Here is a 23,623-nt window from a genome sequence, read left to right as displayed (position 1 = left end):
TAGATAGAACATGTACATGGTTCGGCATAAAATTTGGTAATCACTCTTTTTGCAGTCTACACTCTGAACACAGCTGAGCATCTATAATGGAAGCCAAACTACTTTGTTCCTCTGTCAGCCAAGATGTTTCTCTGCCCCTGTTTTTTCTCCTCTGAAGACTCCACTGAAATTGAAGAAATGTGAACTTCAATCAGTTTTTCTTGTATTCTTATTTTTATATAAAGAGAATTTTCATTTTTAATGAGACCTAGCTCTCTCTCCCTGGTGCAAGGTCTTAAACGTAAGCAAACTAACGACTGTCTGTGGAGACTTGCAATTTAGTCTGGTCGATCTCCCACCGGTAGCTTGACTTTCACTTTTGCTTAGGATTCCCCAGTGTTCCAGCACCCTTCTTAGAAAACTAAGTTCTCAAGCAGGAATTTAAAATATTTTACCTTCTCAGTAGAACACCATGTTAATGTAAATCCCTTAACTTCTTGTATTCATTCAACATCCTTATGACAGCTCAGACAGCAGTGACATGAAAGCTGTTGTTTTACTCTACTGTTTGGGAGGGGGAAATATTGGCAATACTTAACACCATTTCTGAGTGATGAGTGGGAACTGAAACAAAAAGTGGTTTAGTGTCTGAAACTGCTTTTTCTTACTTATGTATCAGTTTCTCATTTGCCTGGAGTATTCTCAGCTTCATAAAGAGGGGAGGCTATCTTTCCACCATGAGGCAATATTGTGGTTGGCTGTAACCAAATGTCTGAGGAGGTAAATCATTAATCCCTGGGCTGTATATTACAGAAAACTAGATTGATGCCATTTCCAGCCAAGACCTTCACTAACATTCTCTCTAAGATCTTTTGGGACCAGGCCTCTTGGTAGGTTTGATATTATCAATAGTGTCAGACAGGCAGTGTAAATATACCTGTATGGAACTGCTACTGTAGCAGTTGCTTATTTTAGGCCCCCCAGCTGGGGAGCTTGACAGCATAAAGGAGCCAATAAACTCCTGTCCATCAAGAGACCAGCACAAGTTGGAAGCTGCACTGAGCAGGCCAAGATAGGAATAGGTAGGAGTAGTCATGAAATCTCCATCACTGGAGGTTTTTAAGAATGTGCTAGGCAAACACCTATTGGGGTAGTCTAGATTATACTCAGTCTTGCCTCACTGCAGGGGACTGGACTAGATGACCTGTTGAGGTCCTACATTTCTATGATGGCAGGTGGATGTGCTTTTTCAATCCAGCTTTTGAATGGCCTCTGCCAACTAGATGCCACAGCTGTGGCTAAAAGCTGCTTCTCTCTCAGCTAAGTGAATTATTCTTTCGCTCAAATGATATTTTAAGATAGTCATTTGTTTAGTGATAGAGGTCCCAGGAAGTTTGATTCCTTCTGCTGTCTGCAGTTCCTATATGTGCATGACCACAGTTCATCAAGTAGGCATGCAGCAGGTTCTCTTTTTTTATTTCTTTCTGCTGTAAAAAGGAAAGTATCAATGTGATGACAAAAGCATTAAAAGAATTTTCCAAATGTGACTCATTCTTAACTTTCAAATTATTGCATTTCTAACTGCTTCTCATTCTCCCCTTTCCCCCTCCAAAATTTCTAGAACCTTTCCCAGATTTGGCCTTAAAAATTCTCTTGTTCTCAGGTCACAGTTGAAATTTGAACTAGAGAGACCATCTCTCTTTCGTTTCAGAGCATGTGAGTGAAAGAGAAATCAAGCTTGTAATGGGAAACTGGTTACTACTTTAACTATACACAGGCAACTGCCTCTTCATAGTATAGCCTAATTAATGTACTCTGGTATTTCCAAACATAAAGTCTATTTTGGCCTTTTAAAGGCTTCAGTTTTGTTCTGATTTGGACACCTTCTGTTTCGTTAAACCATATTCTTTTTGATACCAGTGCAACCCCACTGAGCACTGGTGGGATTCCCCCACTCCGCTAAAAATGGCCTCAGAGGGGAATTTGGTCTACAGTCTTGGGGTTGCCTTGAATGTAGGCTAGTGGGTTTTGGCATGATTTTCAAGCACTGCAGTTTAAGTGCAGTAATTGTTGTTAAATGTTTAATTATTGCAGTCTAATGTTTATCTGTGGCACTTGGAAAGTATACCACTTCTCCCTTTTTTGTTTATTTTCAGTGAAACTGAGCAACATTGCAAGGATCACTAAATTTTACTTAAATCTAGTCTTCCCCAGAAAGCTTTACTGGTTTAACTATGCCAGTATAATTAAACTGGCAAGCCTTCTTAGTTTCGAGACAGTTTTATTTATAAAAATGCTTATATTGGTATCCTTATGCTGGCTCTCTGACAAGCATGAGCAATTCCAGTATATTCCCTTATATAAAACAAAACTGCATCTACACTTCTTATTAACACTTATTGTATTGTGGTAGTTCCGAGGATCAGGACCCCGTTGCGCTAGGTGCTATCCAAACACAAACAGCAAGACTGTCCCTTCCGCAGTGAGTTTACAGTCCAAGTATATGAGGAGAAACAGCAGGCGCAGACACAGTATTGGTCAGCATGATGGGCAGTGGTCTCTGCACGCCAACAGCCTACCTGTGAAGTGTTTTTTGTAAGCATCACAGGAAATGAGAATTTTGAGGCGGGATTTGAAGGTGAAATGAGATAGCTTTGCAGATGTTTATGGGGCGTGCCTCCCAAGTGTGTAGGGAAGCATGGGGGAAAGTACAAAGGTATTTGAAAATGTAACAAGTGAGCAATAGACTGACATCATTAGCTGATTGCAGGCAAGCATGGAAAGTCTGATAACGAATGAGAGATGATAGGGTGGGGAATTGGCTGTGTGGAGCCTTGAAAGTGATGCAATAGAGAAGGGGGAGCCAGTGGTGGGATTTAAAGAAAGGGGTGACCTAGTCGAAGCAACAGGTTATGAAATTGACCCTTTGCAGCAGCATTCTGAGCACTATAGCCTGATCCAACAAAAGTATTTAAGCATGTGTGCTCAGCATCTTGCAGGATCAAAAGCCTAATTGCACAAATTTGGGTATAGCTTTAGGGAACCTAAAGATAATGGATTTAGGGATTTTCTTTCCCCTCTCTATCCTTAATTAAATATACCAGAGCTGAATATAATCCATTAAGAAACTCCACTGACTTCATTGAGTTTAAGATTGCATTTAAATTGTTTTTAAAAACTTTCAACATGTACAGTTTAAAGAGATATGGTGGGTGAGATAATATCTTTTATTGGTGAGGGGGGAGACAAACTTGAAAGCTTTCTAATATCCTGGGACCAACCTGGGTACAGCTACGCTACATGCATCATGTAAAATTGACATTCCTGTTCTGTTAAGGTTAAAATCCTTTTTGAAACTGATGAGCATCTGCTCCTTAAAACCAGTTGTCCGGTTTTCGGAAGAGAGAGGGGATTGAGAAGGGAAGTTGGCATGTTAATGACCATAAAAACAGATCTGTGCTCAGTTCTGGGCTTATTAACCTTTTTAGTATCCATTGGTAATGGTTGAATTTTAGTTTTTGTATTGTAAAGTGATTACAGTAGAACCTCCAGAGTTACGAACACCTTGGGAATAGAGATGGTTCGTAACACTGAACAAAACGTCGTGGTGGTTCTTTCAAAAGTTGTTCCTTTAGCTTACAACTGAACATTGACTTAATACAACTTTGAAACTTTACTATGCAGAAGAAAAATGCTGCTTTTAACCATCTTAATTTAAATGAAACCAGCACAAAAACAGTTTCCTTATTGTGTCAAATCTTTTTAAAACTTTAATTTTTAGTAATTTACGTTTAACACAGTACTGTGCTATACTGTATTTGCTTTTTTTGTCGCTGCTGCTGCCTGACTGTGTACTTCTGGTTCCAAATGAGGTGTGTGGTTGACTGGGCAGTTTGTAACTCTGGTGTTCGTAACTCTGAGGTTCTATTGTTTAAGTCATCCTGTAAAGCTGATAGTATAAAGTGCTATTCATCACTGCCCTGCTAGTTTCCAACCGGGAAGACGGTCTTGAGATTAGAGGAATAGGCCAAAAATTTAATAGTTATTTGCAAGGGTCTAAACTCAAGTAGGTTTTTAAAAAAAGTGTTTAATATTTATAAGATTTTTTTATATATTACATGAAGAAATATAAAATTTATACTCAGATTTAAACATTGTGCTATTATGAGACACTTAGCATGATTGTCACATTTACTTTTCATGTCTGCAGAAATTACTTTCTCAGACATATATTGGGATGTTGATAATTTTAGTCAAGGTATTTTAATTAATGGGACATATTCATCTGAAAAACGTGTTATAAAGACATTTCTCCTTACAAATATCTTAAACTAAAGAGAATTTTTAAAATCCATTTTTGTTTTTTGATTTCTCCTATACAGTGGAAAATCAGTGAAGTCATTTTTACTTCAGGTTCTTAGTGCTGCAAAGTTTGGGTTGTAAACAGTGTAGGTAGGGGTCTTTAAGTATGTTTGGGTTTTTTTGTTTTAATTGTGGAAACATTTCTGTTGGCTTCCGATCTCATAAAGAGTTTGCTTGTTTGCTTGTTTGCTTGTTTGCTTGTTTGCTTGTTTGCTTGTTTGCTTGTTTGCTTGTTTGCTTGTTTGCTTGTTTGCTTGTTTGCTTGTTTGCTTGTTTGCTTGTTTAACAAAGCTTACGTTTTGGGCCAAATTTGACAATGACCCTTTAGTTTTAGTTCTCTCACTTTCTTTAGCCTTATATCTGGGATTTTTCCTTTTTAGGGTAATAATTCAACTGTTGCTTAAATATGAGTTTTCAGTTCTAAGGGGATTTGTTCTATTTTCATAGGAACTCTCAGTTGGTGAGTTGTCCAAATTTGGTTAAAAACAAAACCAATAGTTTTTTCTAATTGCAACCTTTTTTTCTATTTTCTATGGCAGAACTGCACTCAACTGGGTTTGGGGAAAACCAGTGAAGTCCTCTTTACTACAATGCTGTCGTTTGGTATCTGCTCTAGACAGCCCTTGTCCACCTTCCCTTTCTGACTCGATGGTCTGTACGGCATTCCCTCTCGCATGAATTCCTGTCTGTACTTCCTTTATGTTAAATTTCTTGACACTTTTCTCCTTCATGGCCAAATGCACTTAAGAATGTGTATACTTCCTTGTATGCAGGGGAGACAGTGTTCTATTATCTCCCCAGGATAGATGATACTCTTTTGTATGCCATTCCCGTCATTTGATTCCTTGTCTCCATTGCCAAATGACTCCGTTGTATTTATGTAATAAAACTGCTTGTGCCTTCTGTTTCCCATTTTTGTCTCTACCGCTCTGAGATATTTTTAATTGTTCTTTTGTCCCTTTGTTCCACCCTGTGTTTGTCCCTAAAGTTCCAATTTAATACTCTATGTTCAGTCCTCCTTTTATTTTCAGCAGTGAAATTGACTTAGTTGGAATGGCCACCCTCAGCTTGATACTGAAGTCATTGTTCATAGCAGCCTTGCAAAACTTCTAATGAAAATCTATTAGACCAGGCACAAAGTCTACTCCATTACCCATTACTATGACAAAGGCTAAAAAACAAACAAACAGTCTTTCATGCCCTTTAAAACAAATACTTTATTTACTTGTCAATTTACTCTCCCGGGAAAGTGGAGTTTTACAAGGCTGGTTTATAGACTGCTCATTTACAATTACATATATAACTGTTTGTCATTTTGGTTTGATTCTGCTCATGGCTTGAAATTGCACTTCGTAATTGCAAGTGATCTTGATACATAGATTAGCGCAGCCCTGCACAGCAACACTGTTACAGGAAGTAGAACAACATTTGCAGAAGTTTCATTCTGGCTGGCCAACTTATATTGGGCAGAGTGAGGCCTTTTTGTCAATGATACTCTTTTGTGTCATGTTTAGCTATTTCATGCAGAGATTGATGCTTCCCTTCCCCTCTCAGCAACCAGTAATTTGGGGAGGGGAAAGTTCCCCGCCCCATGTTTTCTTTCAGATTCCCAAGGTTGTGAAAGCAGAGAGAGTTCCCTGTTGGGGTATGCTTAGACTCCTTAGAGGCCCTTAAGGGGATCAGCTTTTGCTGATAGGTTTAGTCCTAAGGCTATTAGGTGGTGGGTCCATTTTGGAGCTCTTAGTGGCATGTCTACCCCCCCAAATAAGCACAGCACAATCTCTTGCCCAAAGCTGGGAATTCTGTATTACCTCAGCCATCAGGAAAACCATCTCCTTTCTTGGAAATGTATTTTCCAAGTGAATCATTCTTTCCAAACCACAGATGTGCAATGTGGCTCAAACCATATCTGAAGTCGCGCTTACTAAGTGCAGCTATTGAAATCAATGGCGCAGCATAATTCACTGAGTAAGATAAAAGCCCATATGGTGCTACTTTTCTGTGTATAACTGCTCTGGTGCCCTAAGGAGGTACCGTGTTCTATTAGGGAGCCCAAGTGTTCTGGAAACCATTTGCTGGAGCTATATCCAAAACAGTGAAGTAATGTCCTTGCAGCTTCTCTGTCCCACGCAACTGTTTGCCAGATTGTGCATAAATAATGACTCTGCAGTAATACATATGCTATATTTAACAGGTCTGTGGTGGTGGGGTTTAAATATCCTTCTCTCACTCACCCCATTCATTAGCTCCCCAGCACAAAGTTTATTGGTCTTAATTCATTGGTTAGCATCACTCCAGCGCTATAATTTGTTTGTCTTGTTATATAAATGAAACCACTTGGATTAAGACTCAATAAAGCTGTCTGATCTCAAAATTCCCACCCAAGATGGATTGCATGGTCACCTCGAGACCCAAACAGGTACCAAAAAATGTTAGGGCCTGATCCTAAGAGATGCTAAATACCTGCAATTTCTGTTCTCTTGGGTGGCGATTGCCGATTCTCGGCGACTCTTGGGGTCAGGCCCTTGTTAAGTAAATATCATTTATGTAAAATAAGAACTCATATAAAATATTTATATATAGGAAGACTAAACAGCTAGTTCACTGAAGTCTGTTGTCTGTCTATATAGGCAGCTTATATGGAACTTAATATTTGTGTTCCCACAGCCTCTTTTGAAGAGTAAATAATACAGGGTCTGATCTGCAGTGGTGCTAAATACTCAACTTCTGCTGAGGATCTGTTCCCAAAGTGCACCTGGCCTTGGTTTTTATTGATTGTCCTAAACAGTGTGTCTGTGAGGGGGGAGATGCTTTTTGTCAACACCTTTTTATTTAAAAACAATGGGGTGGGATGGATGTATATTAAAATAAATAAATAAATGAAGCAATGTTTATATATAAAGGCCCAGGCTGCACCTTCTTCATCGTAAAGCCTGCAAGAAGAGGAAAGAACACTTGGAGTGGATGTAGGGAGAACTGCAATAGGCTTATCTCATAGTTGCCCCCACATGGTGCTTATAGGAGAGGGTTTGTGTGGCTCCCGCAGTGTCTGTTTTCCTCATATCTCCTATCTCCAATCCTGAAGATCTGTAATTCAGCCCCCTTGTGTATGTGCGTTATGATACAGTCTTCAATTACATTACTAACTTTTGAGTGCTTGACTTGATTGCCATTGGCTGCCCTTTCCCAAGGGAAGTAGGCACAATGCAATAAGACTTAATGTTTCTCACAGCTGTGTTACTATTTTCCTAGCAGAAATCACTCTGTATTGGAGTGAAGCTGGGCATGTAGAGCACATCACACAGTGTATGCAGCGTGAGGGAGGGAAGGGAGTGTGATGTTGACTGAATTAAGCAACTTTTTATATCCACTTTAATGTGGCTCCTCTAAATCCTGCAGGGAAAGTCTCTTAAAAAAAATAGTCTGGGCTTGGTTTTTAAAGGTTTCATCTGGAAGACCCACAACATCAAACCACTTGGTACTCAATGTTGGCTGAGCAAAGTGAGACCTTACTCTCCCTCGATGGCATTTCTATGTCTGTAGCACAGTGCATTTTGAATGCCACATCCAATTCCAAATTTTTAAGGAATCTTCTAGACGTCAGTGGGCAAATCCCTGGAGGGAGGATGGGGAAATGAAGGACACACAGAGCCCCTTGCATCTCTTAGTAGTCCCAGCAGCTTCACATCCATAATGGTCTCTGGAGCAAAGAACCAGTTGATAACGGCCATTAACACCTTGCAGCACAACAATACCCCTATCTCAGTTCTGTCTACTCTCCCAGTACAGTTCAGATGGTTGACTCTCTGCTTGGCCTATCTCCCAGACCGAAAGACCAGAAATAAGGGGCTGGCACACAACTCCAGGCATATGGGGGTTGGCGGAGGTGGAGAATCGGGAACAGTAGCGTGGGGGAGAACGACGGAGCTCTTGCCTTGGGGTGAAGGGGGCACACTGAGCCCTTGACACCAGGGTGTGAGCCCCTGATATCAGGGAGGAGGTGTCTGGGGGCAGGGAGTCCCTGAAATAGAGGGGGGTAGGAGGGTGGGCACACATGGAGCTTGTTGGGGGAGGTGGAGGGATGCAGGGAGTCCCTGGGGTGTGCAATATGTTTGACCTCCAGAAGCAACACATTGTGAGACACTCTAGCCTAAAAGATTATGGGCTGTTTCTGCCAGAATTTCAACATGTGTTTCCACATGTTGTTTCAAATTACCCAGTTTGCACACCAGCATTCCCAGGCATTTCAGTGGGAGTTCTGGGTATACAAAAACATCAAAATGGGCCCCAGATACAAACTAACGCCATCGAGGCATCAGGTATCTTCAAACTAATTGTTTACTTCACTACTGAAGGAGGAAGTTTAAGACTTGCTTATTACTCAACAAATTTATTAAAACATGATTGACTTCCATTTTTCTTTCTTTTTTTCCCCCCCAGATATGCTTCTGGATGACAATGCATATTTTAATTGATGACGTCAGAAGCTAAACCTACAATTTCCCATTCGTTCCAGCTTGTTAGCAATACATAAAATGCGAAGACCACAATTCACGATCTCAAAAACATTACTCTTAAATCTTTCTAGATGATTGTAGTTGCTCTGATTGTGTTCTATGCTAGCAGAAGCCTTCTCCAAGGTTTACTGCTGACTCTAGAGCAGCACATCCCCTGCATACTGGGAACTTTGGGTGCTAGCAACATGGGCAACTCCTGTATTTGTCGAGATGATAGTGGTGTGGAAGACAACGTAGAATCCCAGAATCGGCAAACACAGAATAGTAGAGTACCAGTACCTGAAGCAAGAAGCCATCCCAGGGACCCTGTAAGGCCACCAAGGAGGGGGCGAGGGCCACATGAACCAAGAAGGAAAAAACAGAATGTGGATGGACTAGTGCTTGACACACTGGCAGTAATACGGACACTGGTAGATAAGTAAGTACCTCCGAAAGGATCACTCAATATTAATGAAAACTGTTCCATTGAAAATTTCAGTGCTAAAGATTAAAGAGATCTCTTATTCAACACCACCAGGAGCATGCATGAGATTAATATTTTTAAAATAAGAGGGAAGGTTGTTTGTCTCCAAAGACCAATTGCATTGGAAGAATTTTGTTTACTTCTCTCTGGAAATAGCGAAACAAAACTATAGAGAGACGGCTTTCATCTTCATTAGATGTGTACTCTTCCAGGTTGCAAATCTAATTTCTTATCCTTAAAGGCAGCACACTGTAATTCATCATATGATGAGCCAAGTGCTGCACTTGTTGCATGCTCAAAGCACTCATTGTGGTAGTTTACAATACACAACGATCACAGGATCTGTCCCTGTTTTTGATGGTTATGCTGTTGCTTTTCATAGGTATTTAAAAGGGCCTCGAAGTGTTTATCATTATGTGGTTTGGAGAGACCAAAACAGGAGGAAACTATTACCTCTGTCAATTGTACTTTATGCTAAATAGCTTCGGTTTGAGCTTAAACTGGATAAATCTCAAGTTAATGAGCTTTGATTCTGGAATGTGCCTGCTGGAGGAGTCTCCCTTTCTCCTGTAGGGTGCTGTAAATGGGCATGTGAGGTCAGATTTGCCTTGAAATTTGTGTAAAAACTATTTTGTTCTAAAAACATTAAAAGAACACCTTCAGCTGGAATTTTACTGACTAGCGTTACAAGCAACACCTATGATGTGTTATAAATGAAGTATGTATTTTTCTCATCTCCTCCCCCTGCCCCCCCCCTCCAGTTTATTTAGTTTATGAATTTGACAGCATCTTATGACTACTTAACTCTGTGTGTCTTTCCCTCCGCAACATGGGAAAGAAGAACATTTACAAAAACAGAAAAATATTCTGTGGTTTACAGAAGGACTCTGGGGTAGGTGTAGTACCTGAAAATATTGGGGGTAATGGTGGTGTGTTGTTGTTTTAAGGGTGTGATCAGTTCCCTGCCCATGATCTCCTGGAGTGCTGACTCACTTCCTTGTTTTCTGTTGCTAAATTTTGTTGATAGCTAAAAAATACATGACTTTCTTAATGTTGTTTTCCATATAATTAATTGCTGTCGTTGCCTCAAAGATGTCATGTAATCATGAATGATGGGGAACTGTCCATAAGAAAATCATTTATGTACCAGATCTGTGGAAAAGTTGGAGAACTTCAGGACTAGACTTCAAGCTGACAGTGTCCCTTTAAGACCAAAAGAAACATTTCCACTGGACTAAAAAAAATTTCAATGGAAAGGAAAGTTGGTTGTGTTTTTTTTTTTTTTTTTTTGTATAACAGTGAGACTGCAGAAATGTAACTTTCCCCTGTGGTGTCTCCAACTGAGAACCTAAAAATGAAATTTAGAGGAAACAGTGAAGTTGGCTAATCTCTGTCCAAGTTGAGAAAAGAGGAACAAGTGTAAGCTAAACAGCATAAACAGTAGAGGTGGATCTGAACCATGCCCACCTGGGAACCAGATGCAAGCTTCCTTTGTTCAGAAATATTCAGATGCTATCTCAGAGTACAGTAACGCCTCACTTAAAGTCATCCTGGTTAACATTGTTTCGTTGCCGATCAATTCGGGAACATGCTCGTTTAATGTTGCGCAATGCTCCCTTACAACGTGTGTGGCAGCCGCTTGCTTTGTCCACTGCTTGCAGGAAGAGCAGCCTGTTGCAGTGAGTGGCGGGGGGCCTTGCAACCAGAGTGGACCGGCAGCCCCCCCATCAGCTCCCCTAAGTTCCCTGTGCAGCAGCCGCCCAGCAGACCATCAACTGCCGGCAGTTCAGCTGTCCCCCACCCCGTTGTGCAGTGGTGGAAGGTGGTGTTGCGCAAATGAAGTAGTGAACAAAAATATGTTGATTTTTCCTTTTCATCCCAAATATGGGAAAAGATGTAGGTGGAGGGAACAATGTTTGGAAAATTAAAGTGGTGATGTATACTACAGACCAGGAAAAGAAAAACCAAAATGCTAGAAATGTGGTTTTACTGTTAATGTAAATGGAAAGAACATCGTGGACGGAAAGGCCCACTTCCTCTGCCGGCTGCTCTGAGCATCTCCACTGTGTGAAAACAACACAGTCACAGACGTCTGGAGAATCTATACGTACTCCTAAAAAAGCATTGTGCTGCAGGGAGGATAGAAATGGAAAAGTGTCTGTGGAGCCCTTGTACGAAGAACGAAGTATAAAGGAATGGAATAAAAAGATAATGAGCAAGCAGTTGCACATAGTGAGAAAACTAATGGCACTAAAATGACTTGCTTTATGTTTTTCTGAAGCTTACACATTGAGTAAGTATCTTCTTGCACATTGTAAACTAGCCAGAACACTGAATCAGAACACCTGCAGAGCCAAATACCCTCTATTTTTTCATCCTTCTGCATTTTATTTCTCTGAGCCGTCTCTTTTTATCTCTCTTCTCTTGAGGTTAATTCAGTTTTCAACAGAGTTCCACCTTTTCCGTTAGTGATTATTACTGTCTTTCTTTTCAAGCTGGTTTTGAGGTTTTATGTGGTCAGATTTGCTTCAAAATACTTTTTAAAATACCATCATGTTACTATTTTTGTGGCAACACCGATTTTAAACTTAAAAACATTCAACACGAAGTACAGCCTTTTCTTGGAAGAAAAGGACCGATTTCACCACTCAGTTTTTTTTAAGAAACCTAATGCTGTTAAATTGTATGCTGCAGTTCTTCATAGGTAATTGAAACCGCCTTCTGTGATTTTTAAGGTATGCTAGCGGCACATTTATTAATCAGTCTTTTATTATTTTTAATCCAACTGTATTTAATGTCAGTTCACGCAAACATGGTAGATGAGACTATATTAAATTATAGAGATTGCTCAAGCCCAGGACTGGGACTAAGGAATCCCTTAGTTCTAAAACTGGCATTGCCACGGATTCCCTCTTTAGCCTAGAACGAGTAACATCTGTGAAGCACTCAGGAGATGAGAATTGTTAGAGCTGCAGTTTTACTCTGTTACATGGGTACAGCCCCATTGTGTGGGGAGTACAGATAGATGAGTAAAATTTGCCATGGGACATAACTCTGTGTGTGTGTGTGTAGTATAAAGTTGGGATCTCAACATCAATCCCTCTGATGCCTCATTAATGACATTTTGTACTTGAGTCCTCATTTTTATCTAATCTTCGTTTTTAGGGCATTGAAAGTGTCTCTTGTTACTTTATTTTCTTGTGCTAAACTCCCTTTGTAGGACACTTAATTCCATCCTTAACCTCTAATGTTGAAACTTTGTTTAATGCTGCCTGAGATCAAGCACGTGATACTCTCAGAATCCTGATGTGATAGTGACTTGTCTAAAAATTCTTAACTTCTTGGTGGAAAAACAATTCTCATTTAATACTATGCTGCCTTTTGCTATATTTGCTGTATCTCAGGCTGTTGTTTTCCTTCCAGTTTATCTAGACTTCTGTCTTATCTTCTGAAGTGCCCTTTCACCCTTTCATAACTCTTTTCACTATTGCACAAACACCTCATTCTTCACCTGCCAGTTCTAAATCTCTCTGATAAATTTATAAATCCTGTGCTGCTTCTCTGGAACAGATGAATCCAAGGCCTCTATGACTTCCTTTGAGCTTTCCCTCAGCTTTCATTGCCTCACTTTCTTTCCCGCAAGTCCCAAGTTTTTTTACCATTTGTTTACAATATTTCAGTATCTTGTATTGTTAGACTTTGTCTCGCTTCTATTTCTACTCTTAAGTTGTTCTTCTGTATTTCTTAGTTTCACTAGCTGAACACTGGCTAGATTTTGTGGGAGGAGGGGGAAGGGAAGGTGGGGTTAAATATTTTTTGTTCTTACCAAATCCCTCTAACAGGCCTGTTTTCTGCTGCCCTGGATAAAACACTGAAGTTTGTAGAGACGCTGTGGATTGTTTGTCTTTCAGACTTACCCCCCCTTTTTTCTTAATAGAGATTTTCTGGGAGGGAAATCATTTAATAGTCTTCAGTATCTTTTTTTTTTTCCCCCCTCAGTCTATTCTTCATTGAATTTGTGCCCTCTGAAGTACAGTATTTCTTACTACATGATTTCAGGAACACTTTACAATGTATAATATTAAACTTTAGGGGCTCTAGATCTTAAACATGCAGATGTAGAGCACTGTATATCTTGTTCATCAGCTATTCTGGAGATGCAAAAGTGAACTTTTGAGCCAGAGTGCAAGGCAATACACATTTCTACTTCAGATCCAAATAGAGCAGGGGTCCCCAACACGGTGCCTATGAGGGCAATGGCGCCCGCCAGGGCAGTTGTGTGCGCCCGCAGGACACTGTGCCGCCAAAAAGCGTTGCTGTTTCTCGGCGGCATTTCGGCGGTGGGGTGTCTGGCGCCCGCCACAGTCTTCTGGGAATAGGCATATGCTATTCCCACGGAAAGGTTGGGGACCACTGAAATAGAGCATTAGAGGTTTGCAGTCTGTGTAACTTTTTTCTTTTTTCTTAGAGATGAGTCCAGCACACATCTGTTCACTGAATTTTATGCTAAGTATGTGGTGTTGGTTGTGGTACAGCAACTTTGACCAATGTAATATTTGTCTTTCAGTGACCAGGAACCTCCTTATTCAATGATAACATTACATGAAATGGCAGAAACAGGTATTAACGCATTTTGTTCAGTATTTTGGGTGCAACTGCCAGAGGCAGAGGAATATCTTCCTTCTAAAGAGGAAACATATGGCTGCATTACGTGTTGTTATACCCAGTAATTCTAGCAATTTGTGTTCATTATTGAAATACTGTCTGTACTTCATAATTTCACTGAGCTCATCATATTAGTGTAAGATGCACTTTCTAATTGTTAAATTTAAGTGAACTGTGCAAAATCAGCCAGCTGACAGCTATAAACTCAATTAACAGGCTTTTATACAATGAGGTACGTAGGACTTTTGTGAAGGGATGGAATTTATCCATGTACGGGAAGTGGGTAGCCACACTTCCAGCCCCTCTGTTTGAATAGGGGCTGCAACCCTTCTCTTCCACATAGGAGTTAGTGCAGGTTTAGCAGCAGCAATCACAGATCTAGTGGCTGTGCCCTCACCCCGTCCCTAAACACAGTCTAGATGCAGAGCTGCGCTGGCATAGTCTGTTCCTGTCACTTAGTATGCAAAATTCCCCTGCAAGATTGCACCACAGTAGACCTGGTACAACTTTCCTTGTGGATCCAAAACACCCATCAACTTGGATGGAGGCTAGTGTGCACAAAGAGCTGAGGATTGGGCCCAGCATACCTGAGGGCATGTCTCCACACACAAGCTTGTCATGCAGCAATTGTGTGTAAATCTGCATATCTCAAAGCCCTCCGGGGAACTTTTTGTGTGCATCAGCAGGGTCTACGTGAACAGTTACTATGTGGCACATTGGTTTACGCCTAGCGTGCGGTGCAGTAAGTCTGTGTGAGCATGCCCTTAGACTGTATACAAGTAATTAAGAAAATACTTAACCTGTTTAGATAGTAGTAATTAAACTTTGATGAGCAAAATATGTCCTCAAGGCAACATGCAAATACCACTAAAACTTTACCAAGGCACTGACTGGAACTCCTGCATGGTCCATACACACTTGCCCTTAATTTTTTCAAAGCCTCTCTTATCTCCTCTTGGTCATTTGGTCATTTTCAAATGAAACCCATAATCTTCTATATTTTCTTTGCTTCTGGGAAAAATTATGGGTCCATCCCTTATTTCTTGCATATCCAAATCTTCAATTGACAATATTCCTGCTACTTTGTCTTTTAACACCTAGATTGATTCATTTTTGTAAATTCTTTTAATTTATGTAGTACTTACCTTTGCTTATCTGTAAATGGAAATCTTGTTTCGTATATATGAATTGGTGAGAATTTCTGAAAATGCTTTTCATAAGCAACAATGAAAAGTCAAAATCAGAATTGACTTATGCTCCCTGCAATCCCATTGATGTCAATGTGATTTCACAGGGAGTAAGCAGTGCTGAATCTGGTCTGAAGCATGGCAGTAAGTGTAAAATCTTGTTTAACAGCAAGAATGGGCATTGCTCACTTAACTCCCAGAGCACAGGACCAAAAATATACACACAGTGCTTGTTCGTTACTTATTCTGAAGCCAATTCATATGTAACAAATCAAGAGCCAGGTGCTCACGACTGGCAGAATTGTTTCCCTGAACATCTTAAAATGTTCTGTGTAGTATTACTCTGGCAATTGTAGAAATTTATATTCTCTCCAAAATAAAAGCCTTCAGCATATTACAGATTAAAATTCCATAGATCTACAACATGCATGATTAACTGCTCCTTTAAGACCCATTAAAATATGACATTCAAATGAGTTCAGTAGGGTAACTTTTTTTAATGCCACTGAAGTGTGACTTTTTTTTTAATATTGACCAGCATGTTTTGAACACTTCTAAATAGCAGCACCATTTTCTGAGAGTTGCTTCTGTTTTGTGGTTGACAGATGAAGGCTGGCTGGAAGTTGTCCAATCTTTAATTAGAGTTATTCCATTAGAAGATCCATTGGGGCCAGCTGTTATAACATTACTACTGGATGAGTGTCCACTGCCAACAAAAGTAAGTTAAATAATGCATGTGTTCTGTGGCCGAGCTTCAGCCTGGTGTGGTTGCCACTCCCAGGGAAGTCTCTGGGCTGCTTTCACCACTGATGTAAACTTGTGTCCTGGGTGTCAGTTGGCTAAAAACGGATGTTACTTATAAAGTAGGGTAACTTGCAAGGATCTAGGATTCAGTGGGCTATTTGATGGTGGAAGTGTTTCAGGAAAAAAGGTGAGAAGAGAGTGAAAAAGCCCTGGCTGGAATGATTTAATTGGGGATTGGTCCTCCTTTGAGCAGGGGGTTGAACTAGATGACCTCCTGAGGTCCCTTCTGACCCTGATATTCTATGAGTCTATGAAAAATAGTTTGTGCTTGGTGGGAGAGTAGGGAAGTTTCTTTTGTTAGTTGCTTTTGCCAGTATGCTCACCTTCGGCTCTCGTGGTGTGTGTTACTCATTGTACATGCCCAGTGAATGCCAAATCAGTGCAAATTCAGCTGCTTTACCACCTACTCTCCATGTTTTAAACCGGCACTTCTTTGTGTCAGTGTTGAGTTCCTCATAACTTATCTATGTATAAGACAAAATGCTTTTTTTCTCTTTAGCTTACGCATTTTAGCCACAAATGGATCAATACTGTAACTTTTTTAAAAAGCTTTTGTTAGCTGGATACTGATTGTTGGCTCTCTTTACTTAAAGTAAGATTAAAATAAATGGCCAGGTGTGTGTGTTCATAACTGGATAAATTCTATTTTACTACAAATAGAAGTCAGTCATTTAGCTTTTGGCATTTTAAAAACTGAAATGAAGTGGTGGTATTGGGTCCCAATCCTTTGAGGTACTCAGCATCCACAGATCCCATTGAATTTAGTGGGAGTACTGGGCCTACAGCACCTCACATGATTTGGTGTATGTTATTTTAGAGGCCTTTTAAATCTCTGTTTTGCCAGGAACTCTTTCTGACACTGGCATTGCTGCAACTTCCATTAGTACTACACTTGTTACTGTGCCAACTTTAATTTTTACTGTACATTGTCATAGGGTGAGAGATTGGGAAGTTTCTAATTCATTGGCTCTTAAATAAAATTATAAACTGAGTAGCTGATTGCTCAGGAGTTGATCAAATACTATAACTGGGTAAGGAGCCTCTTTCTTCCTTGGTTAGTGGTTCCAGTACACCCGAGGTAGTAGTGAGAAAGTCAACACCATACAATCTGGCAGGTAGACTGAAATGAGACGTGATCTCGGCCAGTTCCAGATTTAAAAACAAACCTACCATTACAGTTGGCACTAAATGGCCCTTTTGTTGGCATCCTCAAAGGAGAAGCCAAGTGTTAACACCAAGACTTTCAAATGTGGGTGCTTGATGTTAAGCACCTAAATTAATGGCTCGATTTTTTCAGAGGTATAAAATGCCCCAGTTTCCAGTGACTTGTTCAGTACTTCTAAATGGTGTGATTTTCAAGTGTATTAGTTTTAGGCATCCAATTTTGAAAAGGCTGGTCTAAGTGGGACATAGCTTATTCTCTATCTTCTCACCCTTGAGAAACAACTCAGGCTCCTACGTTCAGGTTTGTGTGCACTTGGGGGGAAGCTTGCAGTGCTGTTGTCCAGCCTTTACCTGTTCTGGATAAACTGAAGACTTTTGCAGGGTTGTCAAGTCAGTATTCCCAACTTTTGGAAAGCTGCAGTTTTCCGCAGAGAGTCAACCTAAAGCCACATTAGCTTTTTGATGTTTAACTTCAGTCTTCCTTTATTTGTTTATACTTACATTGGCAACTTTGTAAACTCTGGAGTAGAGTCTTAGAGGGGGGGAAAAAAAGTCAAAACAATTAATGTCAGTACAGTTACAAGCAACTTCCATTCCCAAGGTGTTTGTAACTCAGAAAAAAACTTTATGGTTGTTCTTTCAAAAGTTTACAACTGAACATTGACTTAATACAGCTTTGAAACTTTACTATGCAGAAGAAAAATGCTATTTCAACCATCTTAATTTGAATGAAACAAACACAGAATCAGTTTACTTACCTTGTCAAATCTTTTTTTAAACTTTCCCTTTATTTTTTTAATAGTTTACGTTTAACACAGTACTGTACTGTTCTTGCTTTCTTTTCTTCTATTCTTCTTTTCCTCTTTTTGTCACTTCTGTCACTTTTGTCACTCTGCTGCCTGATTGCGCACTTCCGGTCTCAAATGAGCTATGTGGTTGACTGGTCAGTTTGTAACTTTGAGGTTCTACTGTAGTTTCACTAAGATTGACTAAGGGCCGTGTCTGAGAATGTCATCCTCATTCTAATTTTAGTTGTACTTTTTCACCTCAAGTCCCTTCCTCAATCATTGCTGGTTATTCTTTTTCTTTCTTCTCTATGCTCTTTGCACTTTGTCAGCCTTATCTATTAGTTCTGTTTGTGGCTGTTCTTTTGGGAACACAATTACATTTCCCTGTAACCTCCATTCAAAGATCAGATTTTTTCCATGTTGCCGTGGTTTAAATCTGGATCAGAATCTGACCCAAAGAGCGTAAAACTTCATAAACTCAGTTACACTAATCTTTTCCAAATGCCCTGCTGATAACTTCAGTGTGGAGAGTTGTTTTTGTTTTAATTAAATGTTGGGCTTAGTTGTGAAGCTGGGGTCTGAATCAGCTCAACTGAACTTTCCTAAAAGTTTGGGGTTGGAGGGGTTGAGATGAATCAGGAGTTGCAGTTTGGACCCATCTGTGGAGCAATTTCTGTTCTGAATTTGGATTTACACTGGTGTAACTCCAGTGAAATTGGTGGGAGTTACTCTAGATTTGTTCTGCATTAATCCTACATTAATAGCCAGAGGAAACGAAGGCTCAGCATAGGTTTCTGTTAGTCTTTTTTTCTTGTTTAAAAGACTAGCACAGTGAGTATAGGCAGCGTATGCCGAGGGAGAAGGAGGTTTTAGAGTCAGCAACAGCGTAGTTTTCTAAAGTGGACTCAGGGGCTATCTCCATTTTTGTTATGCGCAATTCATTTTTTTTACTGTCTTTTCAATTTTAAAACAAGATAAACTTTTTTTAAAAATAGCATCAGGATATTTGGAACCGATTAAGCCACTTTGGTGGCAGTCCTCCCTGGTTTCTGCAGTCTGTCTTTCTTTCTGATCCATTAAGGTTAAGGAAAGGTTAATATTTCTGTTATAGTTGGCAGCACATCATTTTTGAGCAATCAGACATCCTTTGGCTCATATGGCAGTAACCAATGAATTAATGTAACTCTTTAAGGTAAATTAAACTTCTGGTCTCTCTTTAAAACAGATAAACTATCACTTGGCATCTGTAATATTCTCCTGTTAGCATTGATATTGAAGCAGAATCATTGAGTTATATTGAATGACTGCGTGGAAAACAATGTGTTCCATAATTCCTATACTGTTAAATAGCATTCTGACTCTGTTTTAGGATGCATTGCAGAAATTAACTGAAATATTAAATTTAAATGGAGCTGTTGCCTGCCAGGATTCCTGTCACCCTGCCAAACATCGTAACACAACTGCAGTACTGGGCTGTTTGGCTGAGAAACTAGCAGGTAAGCAGAAGGAGCAATCTGAAAGCTTATTTTTGAGTTTTCTATAGTGTCACAGCATAGCAACGTTCAGAGCTGACTTTGTAGAACTGAGGCCGCATTTTGGAACAAGGAGAGATCTTGTCTTCCAGCGCGGACCAAATCTACTGCATGATCAAAATATTGATGAGGCTTAATTTCAGTCACCAGCAAACAGCTTGGCTCTGAACTTGGATTTTACTGCACCAAACTCCCTCAATATTTGATTTACCAAATAAAACCTCAATCCACACGTATATATTTCAAGCATCTGCTAAGTAAGATTTCCTGACACACAGCCTTGATGATGCAATTACCCGTGCTAACATTTTTACAGGCCTAACCTGGGTGGATGAGAGAATTTCTGGGAACACATTATCATCATCTTGCCTACTGGCTAAAGGACAAATTATTCTTATTAAAGAGAATGCGTGGAAAGATGACGGATGTTCTTTCCACCACAGACAGATGTTCTGTTGTAGTTATCTGAAGCAAATGCTCTTCAGCTACATTATTTAAAAGGACACAGAGTATTTCCTTTTTAAAAAGTGATTTTTGTTTTTATAGGTCTCTTTATTCTCCATTTATTTTTAATGCCCTGCCTGAAACTGAAAGTGAAGTTTCCATTCCCTTCTGATTGTTGCCCCATTTGGCAACTTTTCTTTTTTTTCTTTCTTTCTAGGGGTGCTTGAAATTAACATGTCTTTTTAAAATTCCTAGTTTGTGCCCCACTGTTGATATCAGCACAGTTTTAGAAGTAGCATTTAATTATTGGTTCAGAGCCAGCACTAAAGAGCATAAAACATTTTTGTGTAGGTCCTACATGAACAGTGACTTCTGATGTAGATATCTGAAATAAAAGCAACAATTCCTCCTCCTTGCCACACTCTTGATACCATAGGTCAAAATAAGATCCTATGTTAGTTGACCGTTTCCATTTGGTTAGGTGAGAGCAGATGCTTCTCTAGAAATCCAGGCCGTGATGGGGTCAATGCTGTTTTATAATAGTGTTTTTGTGTGTACACCAATTTGTCACAGTTCATGGATTTTATGAAGCTGAATGCCCTCCCTCCTACCACACTACCTTAAGCAGATAGTGTTTCTGGGCATTTTTATTGGTCTGTTGCCACAATGCCAATCGCAGATTGGGTGACTAGGCATCAAGCTGGCAGTATCTTGTGGGCATTACTCATTTTGTGCCAGTGATTGAGGGAGCTGATCTTTTTAACCTTGATTTATTAATACAAAATGAGAGAAACTACTGGCTTTACATAAATATACATTGGGGCCTGATATTTTTTCAAAAATATGTAGGCATAAGTGTTATCAGATACCAAGGTCACAGGTGTCTTTCTAGGAATACTGAAGATAATTAGAACAATACGCAGTTACAGCTATGGCACATGAGTATTTGTGCATAGAAATGGAAGGTAGATCCAAGACTCTGCATTCAGATACCTGATTTATGAGCACATTCATAGTAACTCTATGCATAAATTAAGCATACAGGAGAGTGTCCATTTTTTGCTTGTGTGCAAAACCATAGCCCTGGGTACTAGTTTAATTTCTTTTTGTGAATGCAAGGTCTTTGTCAGGGACAAAATGCCCCCCCTTGGTTAACTTTAATTGACGTGGAAAGATAATGCAGCAGTTCCCATACATGCATTTCATTTTTAGTGTTCTTGCAGGTCCTGCAAGTATAGGCTTACTCAGCCCAGGAATACTGGAATATTTACTGCAAAGCTTGGTAAGTATCTAAGCACAGTAGCATTCTTAGCTGCTCCAGCTTCTTAATTGCATCTGTATGCATAAGTGGTAAATGTTAGTGTTTTCAGCAAGTGTTAATTTTTTTTTGTAAGAGTGCAGTAAGATCAGTTTTTGTAATTTTATCTATCTTTGTCTGTCTGTACATACAGCATTTTTCACTTAAATCAATGACAGGCTCAACATACAAAACCAAATAATACAAATTAAAAATAATCAAAATAAAGGACAGGCTTATTAACTGTGAACACTTTAGGCTGATGTTGGAAAATCTAACATCAGACTATAGAAATAATAGAAACTATTTAATAAGGCAGGAGTCAAAAAGGCTTAATGAGAGAATGAAAAAGAAAGGAAGGAATATCTATGAAAATAAAGACCACAAGTATTCTGTTTTATTTAATTTGTGAAGCACAGAGTATATGCTTGGCACTATACAGAACCTAGAGAAAATGAGTCCCTGCTCCTAAATTCTTAGTGCCGTTCAGACCCTGGCATTGACACGAATGTGCTATGGAAGTTGCGGTATACACAATTGTACTTGTAGATAACAAGTTCATCCATTCACTGTGGTCAAAGTGAAGAACAGATTTGAACTAAGAAGTCGCTGTCTTGTGAATTCAAAGGTCAGGGATATAGTTGAACATTAGTTTGGAGTAAAGGAAAGGATAGCCCTTATCTTGTACTTTAATGCCCTGTGATACCTTGCAGTGATCCTTATTCCTTCTAAAATTTCTGTTGTGCTCTTACTTCTGCAAACAGTTCACCAAAAATGACTCTACTGCTAAAATTATCTAAATTTCAGATAAACACATTCAGAATAACCCATAATTAAGCCTTCTATCTGAACCTAGGCTTCTTTGGCTTGTAGTCTGGCTTATGCACCTTACTGCCAGTTCATATTGGTAACTGGTGATCATGGTTGCAGAACAGTATGACTTAAGATGGGTGTCTCTGGAGTATAGGAGGAATATTTCTTGCTAGGAGCAATCCTAGGGATTTTGGACTTGGTACCCAGAAATGAACAGATCATAAACCCAGAAGCAACATTAACATAACATCAAGGGCCTGGCCAAACCACTCCAGAAAATGTGAGGTTAAGATTGAAAGTCTGTCCTTCACCATTGCATCAGATGGAGGTACAGAGAGCAATCTGGCACACCAACCGGCTTGCATTACCAGTGCAGTGAGTTAAAAGGGAGGCATTTTAAGCCTGACCTTTGAATTTACTGGCATTGGGTAGTTTAAGCCCCTTAAAGCAAAACTAACCTTCAAATAGTTTAGAAGATCAGAGTTTTAGAATTGTTGTGGATGCCCGATTATAGGAGAGGCTTCCAGCACGTGATTAACTTAGGATCTTATGCAAGCCTTCCACACAGAGAACTCCAGTGCTTTAGCCCTCTTAAATCAGAGCAGTGGAAAGCAGCTGTTCTCAAACTGTTGGTTGGGATCCCAAAGTGGGTTGTGACTCCATTTTAATGGGGTCGTCAGGGCCATCATTAGATTTGCTGGGCTCTGGGGCTGAAGCTGAAGCCTGAGCTCCATCCCCCACCCAAGGTGGCAGGGCTCGGGCTCCGGGCCCCCCCCCCCCAACTCGAGGCGTCGGGGCTCAAGCACCACACCTCCTTCCCCCGGGGTCCAGGCTGGATTAAGACCTTTAGAGGCCCTAAGCATTGAAAAGATTATGGTGCCCCCCATATGTAATTCAAAATAAAAATATTATACCGTAAAATAAAATTTTATTTTTCGAAATGACACAAAATTTACATGTATGCTGAAATTAAAATAGCTTCTTTCTAGATTTTCTGATTGCAAAATTCTGGATTAAGTTAATTGAAGCTGACTCGACAAAGCATGTCCGCTTCTATACACAATAGGGAAAGTGAATCAAGTCTGTCCTGACACATTGTTGCTCTCTGAGGGTTTTTATTGTTTTCAGCTGAGAAAGAGTGTTCTGCAGAGCAGTTAGTTATCATCAAGGTTAGAAAAATACGTAGTGTGATCTCTACATTGTATTCCATCTTTCAGTATTGTGTCATGAAGATCAATGTGACTGAATTTCATTTTTCCTGTTTCATTAAACTTTGCATGCATATAACAGTGGAGCTGCCGTACTTCTCCACAGAGATTCATGTTCAAGTCAACAGGGTATGAGTCAACTAGCTTTTGGGAACCTTGTGAAATATTGTTTGTCAGATAAGTCCATATCATTTAGAAAAGAATCTACTTGATACTACTTTGTACACTTCACCTCTCCTCTTCATATGAGCTTCAAGCGTATCCGTTATAGTGTAGTAAGTAGATATGTGAAATTTGTCTCTAGGATTCAATGCTGTTTCAGTTGCACTGCTATCATTTGCTTGTTTTTTCCTGATTCACTTGCGGGACTGGGCTTCTTTGTAGTTAGTATCAGGCAAGA

General features: G+C 39.8%; 1 protein-coding gene across 6 annotated transcripts in view; it reads left to right on the top strand.

Moving 5' to 3' along the window:
* RSPRY1 (ring finger and SPRY domain containing 1) overlaps window positions 1-23,623 on the top strand; it is a 55,315-nt gene that overhangs the window by 6,235 nt on the left and 25,457 nt on the right. For 2 of the 6 annotated variants that reach the window (XM_048816567.2, XM_048816565.2), the window contains 6 exons: window positions 4,881-4,992; window positions 8,782-9,276; window positions 13,889-13,941; window positions 15,779-15,891; window positions 19,299-19,425; window positions 21,129-21,187. In XM_048816567.2, the coding sequence (XP_048672524.1) occupies window positions 8,930-9,276; window positions 13,889-13,941; window positions 15,779-15,891; window positions 19,299-19,425; window positions 21,129-21,187 (699 nt within the window). In that variant the 5' untranslated portion in view covers window positions 4,881-4,992; window positions 8,782-8,929. The remainder of the gene's footprint in view (window positions 1-4,880; window positions 4,993-8,781; window positions 9,277-13,888; window positions 13,942-15,778; window positions 15,892-19,298; window positions 19,426-21,128; window positions 21,188-23,623) is intronic. The other 4 variants (XM_048816566.2, XM_048816568.2, XM_075118331.1 and 1 more) reach the window with 3 other exon arrangements.

Source organism: Caretta caretta, chromosome 12, assembly GCF_965140235.1.
Source record: "Caretta caretta isolate rCarCar2 chromosome 12, rCarCar1.hap1, whole genome shotgun sequence".
In the NCBI taxonomy this organism is placed as follows: Eukaryota; Metazoa; Chordata; order Testudines; family Cheloniidae; genus Caretta; species Caretta caretta.
This window is presented reverse-complemented; position numbering and strand designations above follow the sequence as displayed.